The sequence below is a fragment of the Siphateles boraxobius genome, unplaced genomic scaffold, assembly GCF_051911475.1.
Source record: "Siphateles boraxobius isolate OS27281-9 unplaced genomic scaffold, OSU_SipBor_1 215, whole genome shotgun sequence".
NCBI lineage: Eukaryota > Metazoa > Chordata > Actinopteri > Cypriniformes > Leuciscidae > Siphateles > Siphateles boraxobius.
Genome location: NW_027508828.1, coordinates 484799 through 502961, shown reverse-complemented (window position 1 = coordinate 502961; position 18163 = coordinate 484799). Strand labels below are relative to the sequence as shown.

At 40.6% G+C, this 18163-nt stretch overlaps 1 protein-coding gene across 1 annotated transcript in view; it reads left to right on the top strand.

The window, feature by feature from the left end:
- The window catches only part of cenpe (centromere protein E), a 65512-nt gene that overhangs the window by 20664 nt on the left and 26685 nt on the right, over window positions 1–18163 (top strand). Inside the window, exons 25-37 of the mRNA XM_077238048.1 lie at window positions 537–755; window positions 3608–3742; window positions 4860–5027; window positions 5581–5676; window positions 6039–6122; window positions 6245–6520; window positions 7480–7698; window positions 8424–8492; window positions 8572–8655; window positions 12995–13216; window positions 14762–14959; window positions 15826–15996; window positions 16351–16548. Coding sequence (XP_077094163.1) covers window positions 537–755; window positions 3608–3742; window positions 4860–5027; window positions 5581–5676; window positions 6039–6122; window positions 6245–6520; window positions 7480–7698; window positions 8424–8492; window positions 8572–8655; window positions 12995–13216; window positions 14762–14959; window positions 15826–15996; window positions 16351–16548 — 2139 coding nt within the window. The remainder of the gene's footprint in view (window positions 1–536; window positions 756–3607; window positions 3743–4859; window positions 5028–5580; window positions 5677–6038; window positions 6123–6244; window positions 6521–7479; window positions 7699–8423; window positions 8493–8571; window positions 8656–12994; window positions 13217–14761; window positions 14960–15825; window positions 15997–16350; window positions 16549–18163) is intronic.

Genomic DNA, 18163 nt, shown 5'->3' with positions numbered 1-18163 from the left:
CCACTCTCTAAATACTTGAATTACAAATTCTTTAATGTTGTTAACGTCCAACAACAGATATTCAGCTAAATTAATATTTTAGCGATGAATATTAATGGTCTTCCTCTGTAATGCACAGTAAAGTCTGAAGTTTAATGCAAACTGTTAACAAGCATTCATGCAAAATGAAAATGGCAGTGTGAATTCGTAACACAGTTTTTCACGGCACGCGCATCTGTCAAAGAGCCTACCAAGCCATTTAAACTTTACGCTAATGCATTAGCTTGAAGCTTAAAAAGAAGTGTTTTCGTGTTTTGGCTGCTTGGATCACACCCCGATCCCGCAACAGCGCTCACTACGTGTCCAACACCATTTTTATATGCATTTTGTCCATAGAAATGCGTTATTCAGTGTTGAAATTTGATGTGAGTGGCGCATGTTTTAAGTGCACAGTGGGCTGACATGACAAAATAATAAAAAATTGACAACGAAGATTCATTATCAATTAATCGATTAGTTGTTGCAGCCCTAGTTTTAACAGTGTTTTCTGCCGTCAGTCGCTGCAGTTGAGCTCAGAGCTGGAGTGTGTGTGCGGCGAGAGAGACGCGCTTCTGTCTGCGATGGAGCGAGTTCAGAGTGACCCGGATGAGGTGGAGAACCTGCGACGCACCATCAGCTCGAGCACTGAAGAGCGAGAGCAGATGCAGGAGATCCTCCAGGCCCTGAGAGACGAGCGAGACCAGCTCAAGAGGGACCTGGAGGGACATGTGGAGATGGTGAACGCATACGACTGCCGCCAGGTCACATGATCTCGCTCGGCAACAGACCCTTTTAAAGGGATAGTTCACCCAAAAATGAAAATTAGCTCATGATTTACTCACCCTGAAGCCATCCTAAGTGTGTATGACGTTCTTCTCTCAGACGAATACAATCAGAGTTATATAAAAAATGGCGTCAATTGCCGTCTTTGCGTCCGGTCAAGTGTTTCTCTTTTGGTGTAAATCGATGCATAGGCCGTCTGCCGGAAGCTAGTTATTTTAGTCGATAAAGTTTTAAATATGGATATTTTTCTTACATGAAAGCATCGCTTCACTTCTAAGACCTTTATTAACCCCCGCAGAGCCTGTGGAGCACTTTAGCCGTGAGCAGATGCGCTTTAGCCGTGAGCAGATGATGCGCTTTAGCCGTGAGCAGAAGATGCGCTTTAGCTGTGAGCAGAAGATGCGCTTTAGCCGTGAGCAGATGATGCGCTTTAGCCGTTAGCAGAAGATGCGCTTTAGCCGTGAGCAGAAGATGCGCTTTAGCCGTGAGCAGAAGATGCGCTTTAGCCGTGAGCAGAAGATGCGCTTTAGCCGTGAGCAGATGATGCGCTTTAGCCGTGAGCAGATGATGCGCTTTAGCCGTGAGCAGATGATGCGCTTTAGCCGTGAGCAGATGCGCTTTAGCCGTGAGCAGATGCGCTTTAGCCGTGAGCAGATGCGCTTTAGCCGTGAGCAGATGATGCGCTTTAGCCGTGAGCAGATGATGCGCTGTAGCCGTGAGCAGATGATGCGCTTTAGCCGTGAGCAGAAGATGCGCTTTAGCCGTGAGCAGATGATGCGCTTTAGCCGTGAGCAGATGATGAGCTTTAGCCGTGAGCAGATGATGCGCTTTAGCCGTGAGCAGATGATGCGCTTTAGCCGTGAGCAGATGATGCGCTTTAGCCGTGAGCAGATGCGCTTTAGCCGTGAGCAGATGCGCTTTAGCCGTGAGCAGATGCGCTTTAGCCGTGAGCAGATGCGCTTTAGCCGTGAGCAGATGATGCGCTGTAGCCGTGAGCAGAAGATGCGCTTTAGCCGTGAGCAGATGATGCGCTTTAGCCGTGAGCAGAAGATGCGCTTTAGCCGTGAGCAGATGATGCGCTTTAGCCGTGAGCAGATGATGCGCTTTAGCCGTGAGCAGATGATGCGCTTTAGCCGTGAGCAGATGATGCGCTTTAGCCGTGAGCAGATGATGCGCTGTAGCCGTGAGCAGATGATGCGCTTTAGCCGCGAGCAGAAGATGCGCTTTAGCCGCGAGCAGAAGATGCGCTTTAGCCGCGAGCAGAAGATGCGCTTTAGCCGCGAGCAGAAGATGCGCTTTAGCCGCGAGCAGAAGATGCGCTTTAGCCGCGAGCAGAAGATGCGCTTTAGCCGCGAGCAGAAGATGCGCTTTAGCCGCGAGCAGAAGATGCGCTTTAGCCGCGAGCAGAAGATGCGCTTTAGCCGCGAGCAGAAGATGCGCTTTAGCCGCGAGCAGAAGATGCGCTTTAGCCGCGAGCAGAAGATGCGCTTTAGCCGCGAGCAGAAGATGCGCTTTAGCCGCGAGCAGAAGATGCGCTTTAGCCGCGAGCAGAAGATGCGCTTTAGCCGCGAGCAGAAGATGCGCTTTAGCCGCGAGCAGAAGATGCGCTTTAGCCGCGAGCAGAAGATGCGCTTTAGCCGCGAGCAGAAGATGCGCTTTAGCCGCGAGCAGAAGATGCGCTTTAGCCGCGAGCAGATGATGCGCTTTAGCCGCGAGCAGATGATGCGCTTTAGCCGCGAGCAGATGATGCGCTTTAGCCGCGAGCAGATGATGCGCTTTAGCCGCGAGCAGATGATGCGCTTTAGCCGCGAGCAGATGATGCGCTTTAGCCGCGAGCAGATGATGCGCTTTAGCCGCGAGCAGATGATGCGCTTTAGCCGCGAGCAGATGATGCGCTTTAGCCGCGAGCAGATGATGCGCTTTAGCCGCGAGCAGATGATGCGCTTTAGCCGCGAGCAGATGATGCGCTTTAGCCGCGAGCAGATGATGCGCTTTAGCCGCGAGCAGATGATGCGCTTTAGCCGCGAGCAGATGATGCGCTTTAGCCGCGAGCAGATGATGCGCTTTAGCCGCGAGCAGATGATGCGCTTTAGCCGCGAGCAGATGATGCGCTTTAGCCGTGAGCAGATGATGCGCAGATTCCTAAAGACTGCCGGTCTTTAGTCTGGGACTGTGAAAATCCTTTGGTGTACGCCCGGCATTAGTCTTCTTCCAAAGTCATATGGCCGTTCACTCCCATTATTCAGATTGGGCATTTTTGAATATAATTCTGACTGTATTCGTCTGAAAGAATAATGTCATATACACCTAGGATGACTTGAGGCAGAGTAAATCATGAGCTAATTTTTTTTCTTTCTAATTGCATCAATTTTAAAAAGGTACACTTGTCCATAGTGGACAAAAATGTCTGTCAAAAAACTGTCATAATTTTAAGCTTGGTAGCACAGACTTAAATTTTGTCTCATTTTAAAGAAGACCCATGGCAGATTACTGTTGAAGTAAAAGAAAGTTATTAAAGCTATTTACAAAGATTGCGCAATTTTATAGTTAAATGGCCCTGGGATTAAAAATTGTCGTTTCAATGGGGACGTTTGTTCAACAGGTCCTGAGAGGAACTTTTTTGTACCTAGTGCAAAACATTTTTTTTAGAGGAAATTGGGATGAAATGGTAAAATTCCACAAACAAATACACACACGTGCCAAGATTTATGCAGTTGGCCTTAAAACAGGCAAAATGATCAAAACTGAACAAGACAATGTCCATAAGGTCGCACAAGGGTTAAACGCTTAACTCTATTCTCTGCAGATGATCGAGACTCAAGCAGGGCTGAGAGATGCTCAGGAGAAGGTGAAGGACCTGCAGGGAGAAATGCACAATCTGAAGACGCAGAGCGTTCAGACGCTCGAGCAACATCAGGACCAGAAGAGCCCAGATGAGCAGGTACTTGTACATTACAGCTGTGATTGCGATTTTCAGTCAATTTTTTTTAAAACATTTTGGCTTCCAGTAATTATGAAATGGAGATATAACTTTGAGCTGCATTCAGTTTCCCAATGATTTGTATTTCCGTCGTCTTCTTTACAGCAATGTGATTTCATTGTTCCCTAAAAGTCTAGACTTTAACATCCAAATCGGTTAAATATGTGTGTCGTAATAATGCGTTCTAATACAGGACGTGCTTCATTAAAAAGTTATTAAAAATGCATTAAACTGCTCAATACTCCAGGTGTATTTCTGTTCTGAGGCACAGCAACACGCTTTCAAGCAGAGTATACTTTGAGCTTCAAAATTCCTGGAATTGCAGTCAATTACTGAAGTGAACATTAACCATTGAGAGAATTTATATATTAGATCTGTGTGTTTGACCTTAAACTGACACTAGCCTAATAAACCTCCTGCTATCTGTCAATAATAATCAAACAACAAAACACAGAATACTAAATGCTATTGTACTCTAAGTTTCTTCACTTTCTATATTAGGACATTACTTACTGAATACTAGAGCTACATGATTAATACACATATATATATATATATATATATATAATTTTAAATCAGTTTGAATTAATTAAATGACTCGTTTGAAGACTTGTTTCATTACATGATTAATCACTGTTGTCTTTTTTTCAGTGTCCGCGCTACAACGTTTAAGCTGCATAACACCGGTATTGCGGTATATTAAAAATTCATATATAACAAAAATAAACACCGGTATAACGCCCAACACTAATTTCACTGGAATCTAAAATGTCGGTATCTCAGCAATCTTATTTTCTGGATTATATACATTTATATCATGAAGAAAAACTTGGGCGATATTACCAAAATCTTAAATTACGATGCATTCCCATTTGTTTTAAATAATCATGATTTCAATATTGACCCAAAATAATTTTGACAGATTTACATATTCAAGCAGCCTTACTTGGAAATCCATAAGGGCTGGTCAGTTTGAAGTTACATATGACTGTAGAAAATCTGATGATAAAACGCACACACCCAAGTATCCACACACACCTGATCTCAACGTTGAAGCGTGTTGTGTGTGTGTGCGCAGATAAAGCAGCTGACGGCCGAAGAGCGACTGCTGTCTGAGAGATCGGACCATCATGAACAGTGTGAGGTGATGGAGAAGATAAAAGCAGATCTCACATCTATAACTGAGGAGAGAGACCGGCTTCAGGAGAGCCTACAGCTGATGACATCACTCCTGGAGGAGAAGACGGTGAGAACGAGCGTCAGTCGAGCTACACTACTCCCAACACATGTCAATCTCCAGGTCACATTTCACACACAGTGCTTGTTACATGTACTTATTCTCATGGCTGAGTAAGTGTTACCACATGTTTTTGTAGTAAGAGTACAACTATATGCATGTTTTGTAAGATTCCCCTAACTGTTGAATATATTATTAGATTGTCCTGGACTTAATACAAGTAGAATGCTTTTTTTTATGAAGTTACCTCACTTAAGGACTTATTTAGTAAGGTTATGCCTGAAAAGGGTTTGGATTTTTTATCATGTTAATTAAAAAAAAATCTTGTTTAATTAGTATTTTTGTAATTGATTTTTTGCCATGAAAAAGCCTTGGATGCTGATATGGCACTAAATAAAACAATCTGAATCTGTTTTGTGACGTTGATAGCAAGTGATGCTTTTGTAATATCTGTAATGGAAGTGGTTTCAGATTCAACCTTATTGTCATTATACAGAGCCAATGAAACGCAGTTAGCATCTGACCAGAAGTGCAAACAGTAAATATAAGTGTTTTGTTTTAGATGCTGCAGGTTCAGTCCGAGTTACAGGAACAGCAACAGTGTTTGAATCGAGAACCACATGATTCCAGCGAGGAGAACAGCGCTCCGCTTCAGCAGGTCTGAGACTCTGACTTCTGTGTCACATGATGCGAGTTCTTCACCTTTGTCTTGCTCAGTTAGGGACATTTAATTTAATATTCAACAATATTATTGATCTCCTGCATTGACACCATTATGAGAACTGAACTGAGCTGGACGATGACATCACGGTTTTCTCCAGAGCTGCTAGCTATATATATATAAAATAAATAACTTTTTTGCAACAAAAATGAACCGTCACTGAACTTGGTTGCATTATTTTCCTGTTATCTCTGTAAAGCTGCTTTGAAACACTCTGTATTGTAAAGTGCTGTAGAAATAAAGGTGAGTTGACTTTAGAGTTTGTGCGGGTTAATCTGATGTTGTAACATGTTCTTCAGATCGAGACTCTAAAGAAAGAGCTTGAGACTTTATTAGTGGAGAGGAACCAGCTGACGTTGGAACTTCAGAAGACGTCTGAACAGGTGTATATCTGAATCTATATAGTGTGTTATGTATGTATGTGTGTGTGTGTATATATATATATATATAAATGAATATAGACGTCCCTAGCTGCACGTGACGCGTGAATAAATGTGTTTCTCAGGTGTGTGTTCTGTCAGAAGAGCTGTGTTGTGTACGCCAGGAGCGAGACGCTCTGGTATCGGCTCAGTCCAGTGTGAAAGCAGAAGACGAGGCGTCTGAGTCTGCGGATCTGCTGAAGATGGAGAGCGATCTGGTGGAGGCTCAGCTGCAGGAAGCAGAACTGACCCAACAGCTCAGCGACACTTCAGAACGACTCCAGAACATCCAGACGGACCTGCAGCTCGTGACACAGGAGAAACACACACTGCTGGCGAAACTGGAGGAGGCCACGCAGAAGGTGCACGCTTTACACACACACACACACACACCACCAGACTAGTGCTGTCACGGTGAAGGAATTTCCCTTGGTGTAATTTTCAGTTGCACGATATGTGGTTTTATCGCCATTTATTTATTACTATTTAAATAAGTGTTATGTTTTGGTTAGCAGGCATGAAAACGAGGACATAAGTAACCAATAAAACCGAAACTATACAGCGTTGAAACAGGAAGTGAAATAAACAATGTCAAAATAAGGGTCCAATTAACAGAACATAAACCTGACCATAAGCTCGTTAGGCTTCTGTGTATAACAGTTATTCCGATCATGGAATCTGACAGGTTTCTGCTGATATTTCACCCGGATCACACACTGTCTCTCCGCACAGTTACAGTTACGCCACAAGGAATCTGTCTTTGAGTGAGTTAATAAACTGCATTCAACGAAAAACGCTGATTCGTTCAAAGATTGATGTAAGGAAACAAGGTTTTAATCGTAAGCTGATGCTTCTCCTCAGAGATTTGATTGCTCGATTCGATGCATTGACGAGCGCTGACGCCATTCATGGAAAATGCCCTTAAACATTAAAAGGACGATACACCAAAGATTTTTTTTTCTTAGACACTGCAACCTTTTCACGGATACATGACTTGACCTCAAAGATAATCGAACACGCTCAATCGATCTTATTCACTGTCAGTTTAGGCTTCTTGCGTGCAAATCTACAGAGCCTCTTCATTAATCACCATGCTAAACATAGTCTTATTTTAATTTTTAACTCCTTTAACCTTCAATACACCTTCGCGAAGTGCAAAGCAAGAAGGGCATGGCCTTATGAAAAACAAAACCGCATGAATATCGCGGTTGCATGTATTCCTCTGCGGTTGTCTTGTCCGTATCGTGGTATTACAATATTGCGGTAATGGAAAAAGCCCTACACCAGACCGGAGTGTTTTAACAGTGTTTTCTGCCGTCAGTCGCTGCAGTTGAGCTCAGAGCTGGAGTGTGTGTGCGGCGAGAGAGACGCGCTTCTGTCTGCGATGGAGCGAGTTCAGAGTGACCCGGATGAGGTGGTGAACCTGCGACGCACCATCAGCTCGAGCACTGAAGAGCGAGAGCAGATGCAGGAGATCCTCCAGGCCCTGAGAGACGAGCGAGACCAGCTCAAGAGGGACCTGGAGGACAGAGACGGGATGGTAAAGGCTGAATTCTGCTCATTATATTAATATACAGTAGTCAATGTTTGAAGTGGATCTAAACCTTTTCAAAGGTATACATGAATTTTGAACAATACCTGTTCTTGTCAGAACAACTTAGAACAACTTTTTGAAGTGGATCAAAAAAGTCCATCAGAGACAAGAACCGGTTTTCAAAATTCATGTATAACTTTAAAAAGGTTTAGATCCACTTCAAACGTTGACTACTGTATATGTTAAAGAGGACCTATTATGTTTTTACAAAGACTTGTTGTTTTCAGGCTCTACTAGAACAGGTTTTCCTGCTTGAATGTTGATTATTTTCCTCATATTCTCCATTGTTGCGGCTCCTCTCTTCCCAGTCTGTCAGTAACGCTCTGTTTACTTCCTGGCTCTATGAAGTCCCTCCTTCTGAAAAGCACACTGTGCTCTGATTGGTCGGCTGGAGCAGTGTGTTGTGATTGGTCGAGCGCTTTGAGTGTTTGGGAAATGTCCCGCCCCTTACCATAACCGTCAGTTTAACACACCACTAACGAACTCAACCAGGCCCCGCCACTTTATTCTGCGTATGAATTTTTGAGGAATATTTTGACGTATTTCCAATGGAGGTGTTTCAGGGAATTCAGAAACGCTGACACATCACTTTTTCATGCTCAAAAAAATGCATAAATGAAAAGCATAATAGGTCCTCTTTAAAGATGTGTGTGTGTGTGTGTGTGTGTCAGCTTATGCAGGTTCAGCAGGAACGCAGCGGCCCAAAGATTGACACGCATCATGATGAACTCCTCCAGCAGGTAATCTGAGACACACTCTTGATTTGAGCGCATTAGATGCTGATTATCGTGATTTTTCTGAGTTTATGACATGTCCCAGATGCAGCTGCTGAAAGAGGAGCTGGAGACGGTGAACCAGGAGAAGAACCAGTTGAAGTCCGATCTACAGGAGAACGTTGAAATGGTGAGATGAAACGAGTTGTGCTGCGGTGTTTGAATGGTGAAATATTATTATTATAATGTAAATCAGCTGTTTTTTATGTGAATATATAGTAAAGTGTAATTTATTCCTGTGATCAAAGCTGAATTTTCAGCATCATTACTCCAGTCTTCAGTGTCACATGATCCTTCAGAAATCACTATAATATGATGATTTGATGATTATCATCAATGTTGAAAACAGTTGATATTTTTGTGGAAACCGTCACACATTTTATTTTTCAGGATTCTTTGAATAGTTTATTTATTCGAAATAGAATCTTTTGTAACATTATAAATGTCACTTTTGATCAATTTAATGCATCCTTGATGAATAAAAGCTTTATTTATATATATATTAAATAAATAAAAACCGGACTCGCCACAAACTTTTAAACGGTAGTGTAAATGGCCAGTGTAAAGTTATTGCCCTTGTTTATGAGTAGAAGTGTGTACACTGGACGCCATTGGTCGGTTCTGATGTAATCTCTGCTACTGATCAGGATGCTATGATTCTCCTAACTTTCGAAAATCCCCTTATATTATATACGTTAGTGCTGGGTGGTATTTTTCAAAATTAGATCATTTCACGCTATATGACGGTGTTTTATTTTTTCCAAGCATGACTGAGTGTTTACCAGGGCTGCACGATATTGAAGAAAAATGCGATACGATAATGCATAAAATGTGTGTAAAATAAACTTAAATTATATTCAAAATTATATAATCTACATCAGGGTGTCCACGGGGTCTTAAAAAGTATTAAAAGTTGGTCAATCAATTTAGAGAAAATTAAGGCCCTTAAAAAGTATTAAATTCTTAAATGCCATTTTCCAAGGTATTACATTTTGTATCATCTTTTTGTTATGTATATTTGTCCATAAAGTATAAAGTTTGCCTGAATTTAAACATTGCGTCGGCGAATAGTGGGGTTCTGTCTAGTTTATGTGGACTCCTGCTAGATATGACATCTGTCACCGCGCTTCATGACTTACTGCTGCGATACCGCATATGTCCCGTACGCACGGTTGTTAAACAACATCGGTGACTAATAGGGAAATTAAATATACGCAACAAGCTTAAGTTGCATCTTAAGGTTTTCTTTCAGTTGAAAACATTAAACAATATGTTTAAACAAAAAATGTAAAGAAGCATTTATGATCAATCAGTACGAAAGGGAAAAAACGCTAATAAAACAGACCGTTCCACTTATCGTACAGAACGAAGGTATACACTCGCGTCAACATAATATTTATCGTGTTTCACTTTCATGTTGAGAAAAACAGTAATATTCACATGCTCGAGTAGAAAACGCGCTGCCGCTGACAGACGTTGCAGGGACACAGTGACAGATAACGAAGTTTCTAACAGCACTTTGTGTTTTCTGTAAAGGACTGCTTCTTTAACGAAACTTAACTGATAGCAAAATGATTTTGACACGTATACTTTTAAGTAATCATCTCGCTCACTCGGATTCAGCTGCGCTACTGCAGTCGTCAGTGCAGTGATGGACAGCTGTCTTTCCTCATTCGACTGCAGGTTGGATTTCATGTGATTTCTCATTGTGGTGGTGATATTATAACTCTGTATCATTAATTAATTTGATTAAAAGTAATTCCGTTTTGTAATATCATTTAGTAAGATCATTTTCATCCAAGTAATTCCAAACTTCACGAGGCTGACGACGACATGTGATCAAATACAATCAACAACACGCTACACAGCGCCACACAGTGTATTTAATTATAACTGCGAGTAAGTGATTGGGATTTACGCAAAGCAATGTAGTAAATAGTATTTACATTTTTCGAATAATAATTACAGGTCGAATATTCGTTTGCATCAAATCCAGCACTCAGTGGTAATCACAGGTGAAGTGTCTGACCATCAGGTGTTTGTCATGAGAAGTGTACCACAAAAGAGCTATGGTTTGCAGACAGGTATAAGAGTTGTTGTTACAAATACGTCTTGAATATACTTTGTGAACTCATTGTCTCTTTACAGGGTTCCCGCGGATCCTTAAAAAGTCTTAAATTAGATTTTTAAAATATAAGGCCATAAAAAGTCTTAAATCTTATTTTTACTTATGAAAGGTCTTACATTTTAGATGACACTTCGACTTAGACATATCTAAACGTTTTCCAAATTAAAACCATCTAATAGTTCATTCTTTATGTGCGTAGGGGTGTGCGATGTGTATTGTCTACTATGATATTGTAATCATTGTTTTAACGATATACGAGGCACTGTGAGTTGACATCGCGTTTGTCTCTCGTGCTTTCACTGCATGATGTGTGCAGTTATAGGTGTGTCCCCAAATTAGTTTTTGTCTTATATTTATATCATATTATGTTCTTATTAGAATATCACATCAGTAAGAGTGCCGTTTTCCCGTGCACAAATGTGATATATTTGTTATACAATAGTTAAATTAAAAATAAATTAACATTTTGAGTTACTTTTTAGACACCATATTGTTTGTTTTCCCTTTATTTCGCCGACTAGAATTTCAAAGTGAAACCGTAGCAGAGTCTAATGCAACAGACAGCGATGATTTCTGGACTGAGATCCGCATTTTGAGCGAGTCATTTTAACGATTCAATGAACAATCACTTGTTTCTTTCCCGAATGAATCAGCCGTTTGAACAAATCGGTTGAATGAATGAATGACTCCCTCAACTCGCTTATTAAGACCGGGACTGGCCGCCGCCGACTGGCGGTTTTAGTTTCATATTTAAAGTACCCTTTAATTAAAACGTTAAAATTAGAAATCATTTCATATTTAAATATTGAATATTGATTTTTTTTTTTAACTATCTCATAGCATGGAGTGTAAATATTAATGCCACTTCTGTGTCAGCTCTGCACTGCAAAGATGGATTTTGATTGAATATTTTAATTTGACTGGTAACGGTGGTACTGTATAATTGTGTAATTAAGTAGTATTTTATAAATAAGTATAATTACTGTATAATTTAATTTGAATGTTAGTATTTGACATAAAAGGTGATGCATAACTCTAAATAAGTTTAGAAAAAATGTCCATATATAGGTGAAAATGCCCCTGGAAGTCAATCTAAGGTGGCAAATATTGCACATTAATCATTTGTCACTGCTGTGAACTGACCACTGCATAGAATATGAAAAATATGAATATCTTTGAGTCTGCTGTCAACAACAGGCCTAAATCTAATTATTATCAACAAAACGTTGAAAATATCGAGATATATTTTTGTCAAATTGCACACCCCTAATGTACGGTATTAATTTTGATTTCTTCAGGTCTTAAAAAGACTTAAATTTGACTTTAAAAAGTGTGCAGGAACCCTGACCTACTATTTGGCCGGCTCGCAACAAGTGTGTTGCCGGTCTAGCTAGATCCGGTGCTTTCAGACAGGATGCGGAATGTGCGGCGCTACGCCAGTTTTCAAAACTTTCTGGATGCCAAACGTGTCTATTGGCTGCGCTGGTTATCGTCACAGCGGCAAAAGTTTAACTATTTAGAATTTTTGACCGCGGTGTGCGTGCGGTCGACGAAGCAACAAAACGTCCTCGCGCATGCCGTGTACTGTTGCAAAAGCATGTGAAAAAAACGACAGTTTGCTAGGCCAAAAAGACCGTTAATCTCGCGATAAAAAAATTAATCTTGTTAAAATGGGTTTGCGTTAACGCTGTTAATAACTCGTTTAATTGACAGCCCATATATAGAGAGCAGTGAGTGATTTTCTCTGTCTTGTTCATAACCCAGATTATTGCAAGTTGTTGCGATATACATACATTTGCGATATTTCAATATACAGTGCCGCCCTAGAACCACATCTTCTACTGATTGACTATTTTACTGTCATGAGTGAATACTGTAGAAAAATCCCACACGTATTAATACAGGTTTGCGAGGCTGTTTCCCCGGTAACGGCTGTACGCTCATAAACGCTGCTTTATCAGGAAACAAAGATTCAATCGGAATAACATTAACTTTTCTGAAGACTGTCATTCATATAAAAACACGTTTTGACTGAAACGTGCCGATCTCATGTTTATTCAACGATGTCAATGCCGACCACAAATAGATTTTCCAAAAGGCTGTTGATATTTATAACCAATGTATGGGAAACACTGTAATATAATTTGACAGCTTTCAATTATAGTTTAACCTGTCCATCTTCACCGTCACGCTTAAACGCTGCGCCTCACCAGTGAACAGTGAAAAGACGCGTTCCCAATACAGCGGTATATTAAAAATTAATATCATAAACAAAATAAACACCGGTATGAACCGGTAGACCACCCAACACTAATTGTACATTTACTTTATTCAAATGCAGATGATTGAAAATCAGGATGAGCTGAGAGGAGCTCTTGAGAAGGTGAAAGGTCTTCAGAACGCTCTACTAGATCTGGAGTCTCAGCGGACGCTCATGGAGTCTCGACTCTCTGAAAACTCGTGTGAGATGGAGATGATGAAGGCCAGCATCACCTCGCTGACGCAGGAGAGAGAGCAGATCCAGCAAACCCTGAGCAGAGACCAGCAGGAGAGAGACCAGACGGTACAAACAGCTTTCCATCACGGCTCAAAATTACACAAAGCCCTAAAATTAGACTTCATTTCTTTTTTTTTGTCCAGAAAGCTCATTTAATTTCATTTTGATATTTTTTTTTATGCAATTTACCTTTAAATTTGTACATTTGACCAATTAATAATTAGTAATTAAAGCACATTCCTCACGTTCTTTCAACTTGAATTCAAAATTGATCCGCGAGGGAAGGATTTGTTACTTTTACACACAACTCCTTGAACCACGAATACACAAATTATCGGATTCAAGTGTGACAGAAGTCCTAGGGTCTTGGACCCTCTGATGAACACTCAATTTAAGAAAAAGATTTTCGGGTCAAAATGACCATAGGGAAGGATGAGGATTGTGGGTCGGTATCAGCTGTCAGTGCATCAATAGCCAAAAGCCTTCATGTAAACATCTAAATCAGTCCAGCTGAGCTGATCACAGTGAAGAGGTGGTGTACACTGTAGACCTCGAGTAATCCAAACTATATTTATGTAGTGGTTCACCAAAGCAAAACACACAACACACTTCAATTATATCGTGAATCTTCACTCATTCTCATTACTGCAATGCAAAAACACAACTAAACTGCAGCAAAAATATTTTTAACAGTGAATTGATGCAGATTGGAATGAGAAAACACCATTACTGTAATTTATGAGCATCTATTGAGAATATATAAACTTGAAAAACCTGGAAAAGTCATGGAATTGAAATGGCCTGGAATAAATCCAGAAAGTTTTGGAAGTGTTTTACAAATATCTGTGTTTATATATTTGTGTATGATAGAATATTTGTTTAATCAGGGCTTGAATTTTGGCACATTAAGTTATTCATTTTAATCCAGGTATGCAATGATAAATTTGAACATGGATTTTTATTCTTTTACATGTATACATTCATGCGTTCGGTCGTGAATATTTGCCTTGTATGTGAATTTATTGGTAAACATGCCTGAATCCTGTAGGGATATATATACGTCCAGTTACATTACATTGAAATATATTAATTAAATTATTCTTGTGGTTCTGTGTGGACAAAGTAGCAGTTTTAGACATGTGACCCTGGATCACAAACCCAGTCACGAGTCGCACTGGTATATTTGTGGCAATAGCCAACAGTACATTGTATGGGTCAAAATTATCTAATTTTTTTATGCCAAAAATGATTAGGATGGTAAGGGTCATGTTCCATGACGAGATTTTGTAAATTTCCTACCGTAAATGTATAACAAATCAAATTCACTTTTTGTGAGTGAATACAGCAAAATCGCGAACATAAAAATAATAATTTCTGCATCCTCAGATTCCAGATTTTCAATAGTTGTATCTCAGCCAAATACTGCCCTATCCAAACAAAACATACATCAATGGAAAGCTATTTATTCTGCTTTCAGATGATGTATACATCTCGATTAAAAAAATTGGACCCTCGTGACTGGTTTTGTGGTCCGGGTCACAGATGAGGTTTCCGGCCGACAGCGAGCTCTCACTATTAATAAAGTGTTTTAATAGTGTTCTCTCGGTTCAGATTGCCCAGCTGAGGTCAGAGCTGCAGTCTGCGTGTGCCGAGAGAGACCGAGTGTCCTCTGAGAGGATCGGAGACGTGGATCAGATGGACCGGATGATCTCTGTGACTGAGGAACGGGATGGGCTCCTGGAGTCTCTTCGACAGCTCACACACGAGATCGAGACGCTCAAGAGAGATCGGCAGATGCAGGACGAGGCGGTGAGACCCTCATCCAGGGCTGACAAAATGGCTGAAAAGCTACATTTGAGTTTCTTCCTTAAATATGAACAATATTTGAATCATAGTTGAATTCTAAAGGCAATGCTTAATGTTAGAGGATAACAGTACTGTATTTCTCCTGTCCCCACAAGAGGGCGCAAGCGAACGCAATATAAACCAAATCAAACATTGCATCTTTTATTGAAATGACATAACTTTTTAAAGTGCATTTACTTTTAAAACAATTGTTCTTAAAGTATAATTTCCTTAATGTGCATGCAGGGAAAATTAGGTTACATTAGTTAAACTTTTACATAAAACTAAGTGCATCAGTAACCTGAGAAAACACGCTTCAACACACAGCGTAATGAAGTACATGAACACAAACTGACAAACGCACTTCTACTCACTACATCTACATATTTATCATCAAAAACACCAGACGCTCGGCTTGATCTGACGCTTTCTGTTGGCAGTGTTTAAGCTGATGAACACACACACACACTCACCTCTGACCGATGTGCAGGTTTGATCAAGTGTGTTGTTGCACGATTTTTGCCTCCAACTGAGGTTTCGTCAGCAGGAAAAGCCTTTTCCCGCCACTTTTCACATTATCAACATAGCCACACCGCACAGAATTGGATAATCTAACAAACTAAACGTGTCAGTTAATCATATCTCGCATGCCTCTTCACACACCAAAAATTCAAATGCATTGTTTTTCCATTCGAATGTGCAGTTTAAATTTTTTTTTATTTTTAAATCGACGAATATTCGAATTTCACATTTTTATTTGACAGCCCTTCAGTTCAGATCCTCTCTGTTCAAATCCCTCTGTTAAATCCCCGTTCTCCCATGATCCCCAGCTGGTGGAGGTGAGGGCGCAGCTGCGAGAGAAGAGCGAGGGCGATCTAGAGGAGTTGCAGAGCAGGCTGTCCTCCGTCAGTGAAGAACGAGAGCAGCTCCTGGAGATCCTGAAGCTCAACCGAGAGGAGAAGAACCAGCTGAGGAGAGACCTGGAGGAGAAGCACCAGATCGTGAGTCTACACAAGTTCAACTTAAAGGGAGAGTTCACGCACAAATGAAAATTAGCCCATGATTTACTGACCAGAGGAGAACAATAGAGGCAATCAGACCAGCATGAGGGCAACCGTTAACAAATGCTGTAACAAGTCAGTTAGTCTAGCACAGAACTTTTACATCAGAAAAACAAATAGGAATAGTGTTGTAACTGCGTGTTAAAATTCCTTTAAACCCCCAAAATAGATTTATTTTTGATGGCACTCTATTGGTTTTGTGTTATTTCAATTAACAATTCCTGGGGGTCAGAAAAGTTTCTGAAGATTCGCCTTTTTTTTTTCTTCCTGATCTCGTTTCCTGTTCCTCATCAGATGCTGCAGCTTCGTGAGGATCTTCTGTCGTCTTCTGAGAGACTCGGAGAGCAGCAGGAGAAGCTGGCGGCGATGAGGACGGCTGAAGCTAGCGTTAGCGCTCTGACTGAAGAGCGAGACCGGCTCCTGGAGTCTCTGCAGGCCATCAGAGACGAGAGAGAGCAGATCCAGAGAGAGCTGACGGAGAAGAGCGAGATGGTGACAATTCACTTACACTTCCCTTTAGACATTCTGTTGACTATAAGCAGAGACTTTAGATGAACAAAGCCTGCGCACCCTTACAGACTATTAAATCTGACTGTGTAAGTGCTATAATCCGGTGCACCCAGAAAACGTGAAAGTGAAACCCAGTAACTCTGTTCTGGTGAGTCTTTCTCTGCAAGCATGTCAAAAAATAAGCCGATCAGATTTCTCTCTCCTTCTGACATATGAAGAGGATCTTCTTATAATAGACGAATTTCTCTTAATCTGCACGTTTATAATATTACCGGCTCTTAATCTGCACGTTTATAATATTCCCGACCCTTAATCTGCACGTTTATAATATTACCGGCCCTTAATCTGCACGTTTATAATATTACCGGCCCTTAATCTGCACGTTTATAATATTACCGGCCCTTAATCTGCACGTTTATAATATTACCGGCCCTTAATCTGCACGTTTATAATATTACCGGCTCTTAATCTGCACGTTTATAATATTACCGGCCCTTAATCTGCACGTTTATAATATTCCCGACCCTTAATCTGCACGTTTATAATATTACCGGCTCTTAATCTGCACGTTTATAATATTACCGGCTCTTAATCTGCACGTTTATAATATTCCCGACCCTTAATCTGCACGTTTATAATATTACCGGCCCTTAATCTGCACGTTTATAATATTACCGGCCCTTAATCTGCACGTTTATAATATTACCGGCTCTTAATCTGCACGTTTATAATATCACCGGCCCTTAATCTGCACGTTTATAATATTACCGGCTCTTAATCTGCACGTTTATAATATTACCGGCCCTTAATCTGCACGTTTATAATATTACCGTCTCTTAATCTGCACGTTTATAATATTACCGGCCCTTAATCTGCACGTTTATAATATTACCGTCTCTTAATCTGCACGTTTATAATATTACCGGCTCTTAATCTGCACGTTTATAATATTACCGGCCCTTAATCTGCACGGTTATAATATTACCGGCCCTTAATCTGCACGTTTATAATATTACCGTCTCTTAATCTGCACGTTTATAATATTACCGGCCCTTAATCTGCACGTTTATAATATTACCGGCTCTTAATCTGCACGTTTATAATATCACCGGCCCTTAATCTGCACGTTTATAATATTACCGGCTCTTAATCTGCACGTTTATAATATTACCGGCCCTTAATCTGCACGGTTATAATATTACCGGCCCTTAATCTGCACGTTTATAATATTACCGGCCCTTAATCTGCACGTTTATAATATTACCGGCCCTTAATCTGCACGTTTATAATATTACCGGCCCTTAATCTGCACGTTTATAATATTACCGGCCCTTAATCTGCACGTTTATAATATTACCGGCTCTTAATCTGCACGTTTATAATATTACTGGCCCTTAATCTGCACGTTTATAATATTACCGGCCCTTAATCTGCACGTTTATAATATTACCGGCCCTTAATCTGCACGCTTATAATATTCCCGACCCTTAATCTGCACGCTTATAATATTCCCGACCCTTAATCTGCACGTTTATAATATTACCGGCTCTTAATCTGCACGTTTATAATATTCCCGACCCTTAATCTGCACGTTTAT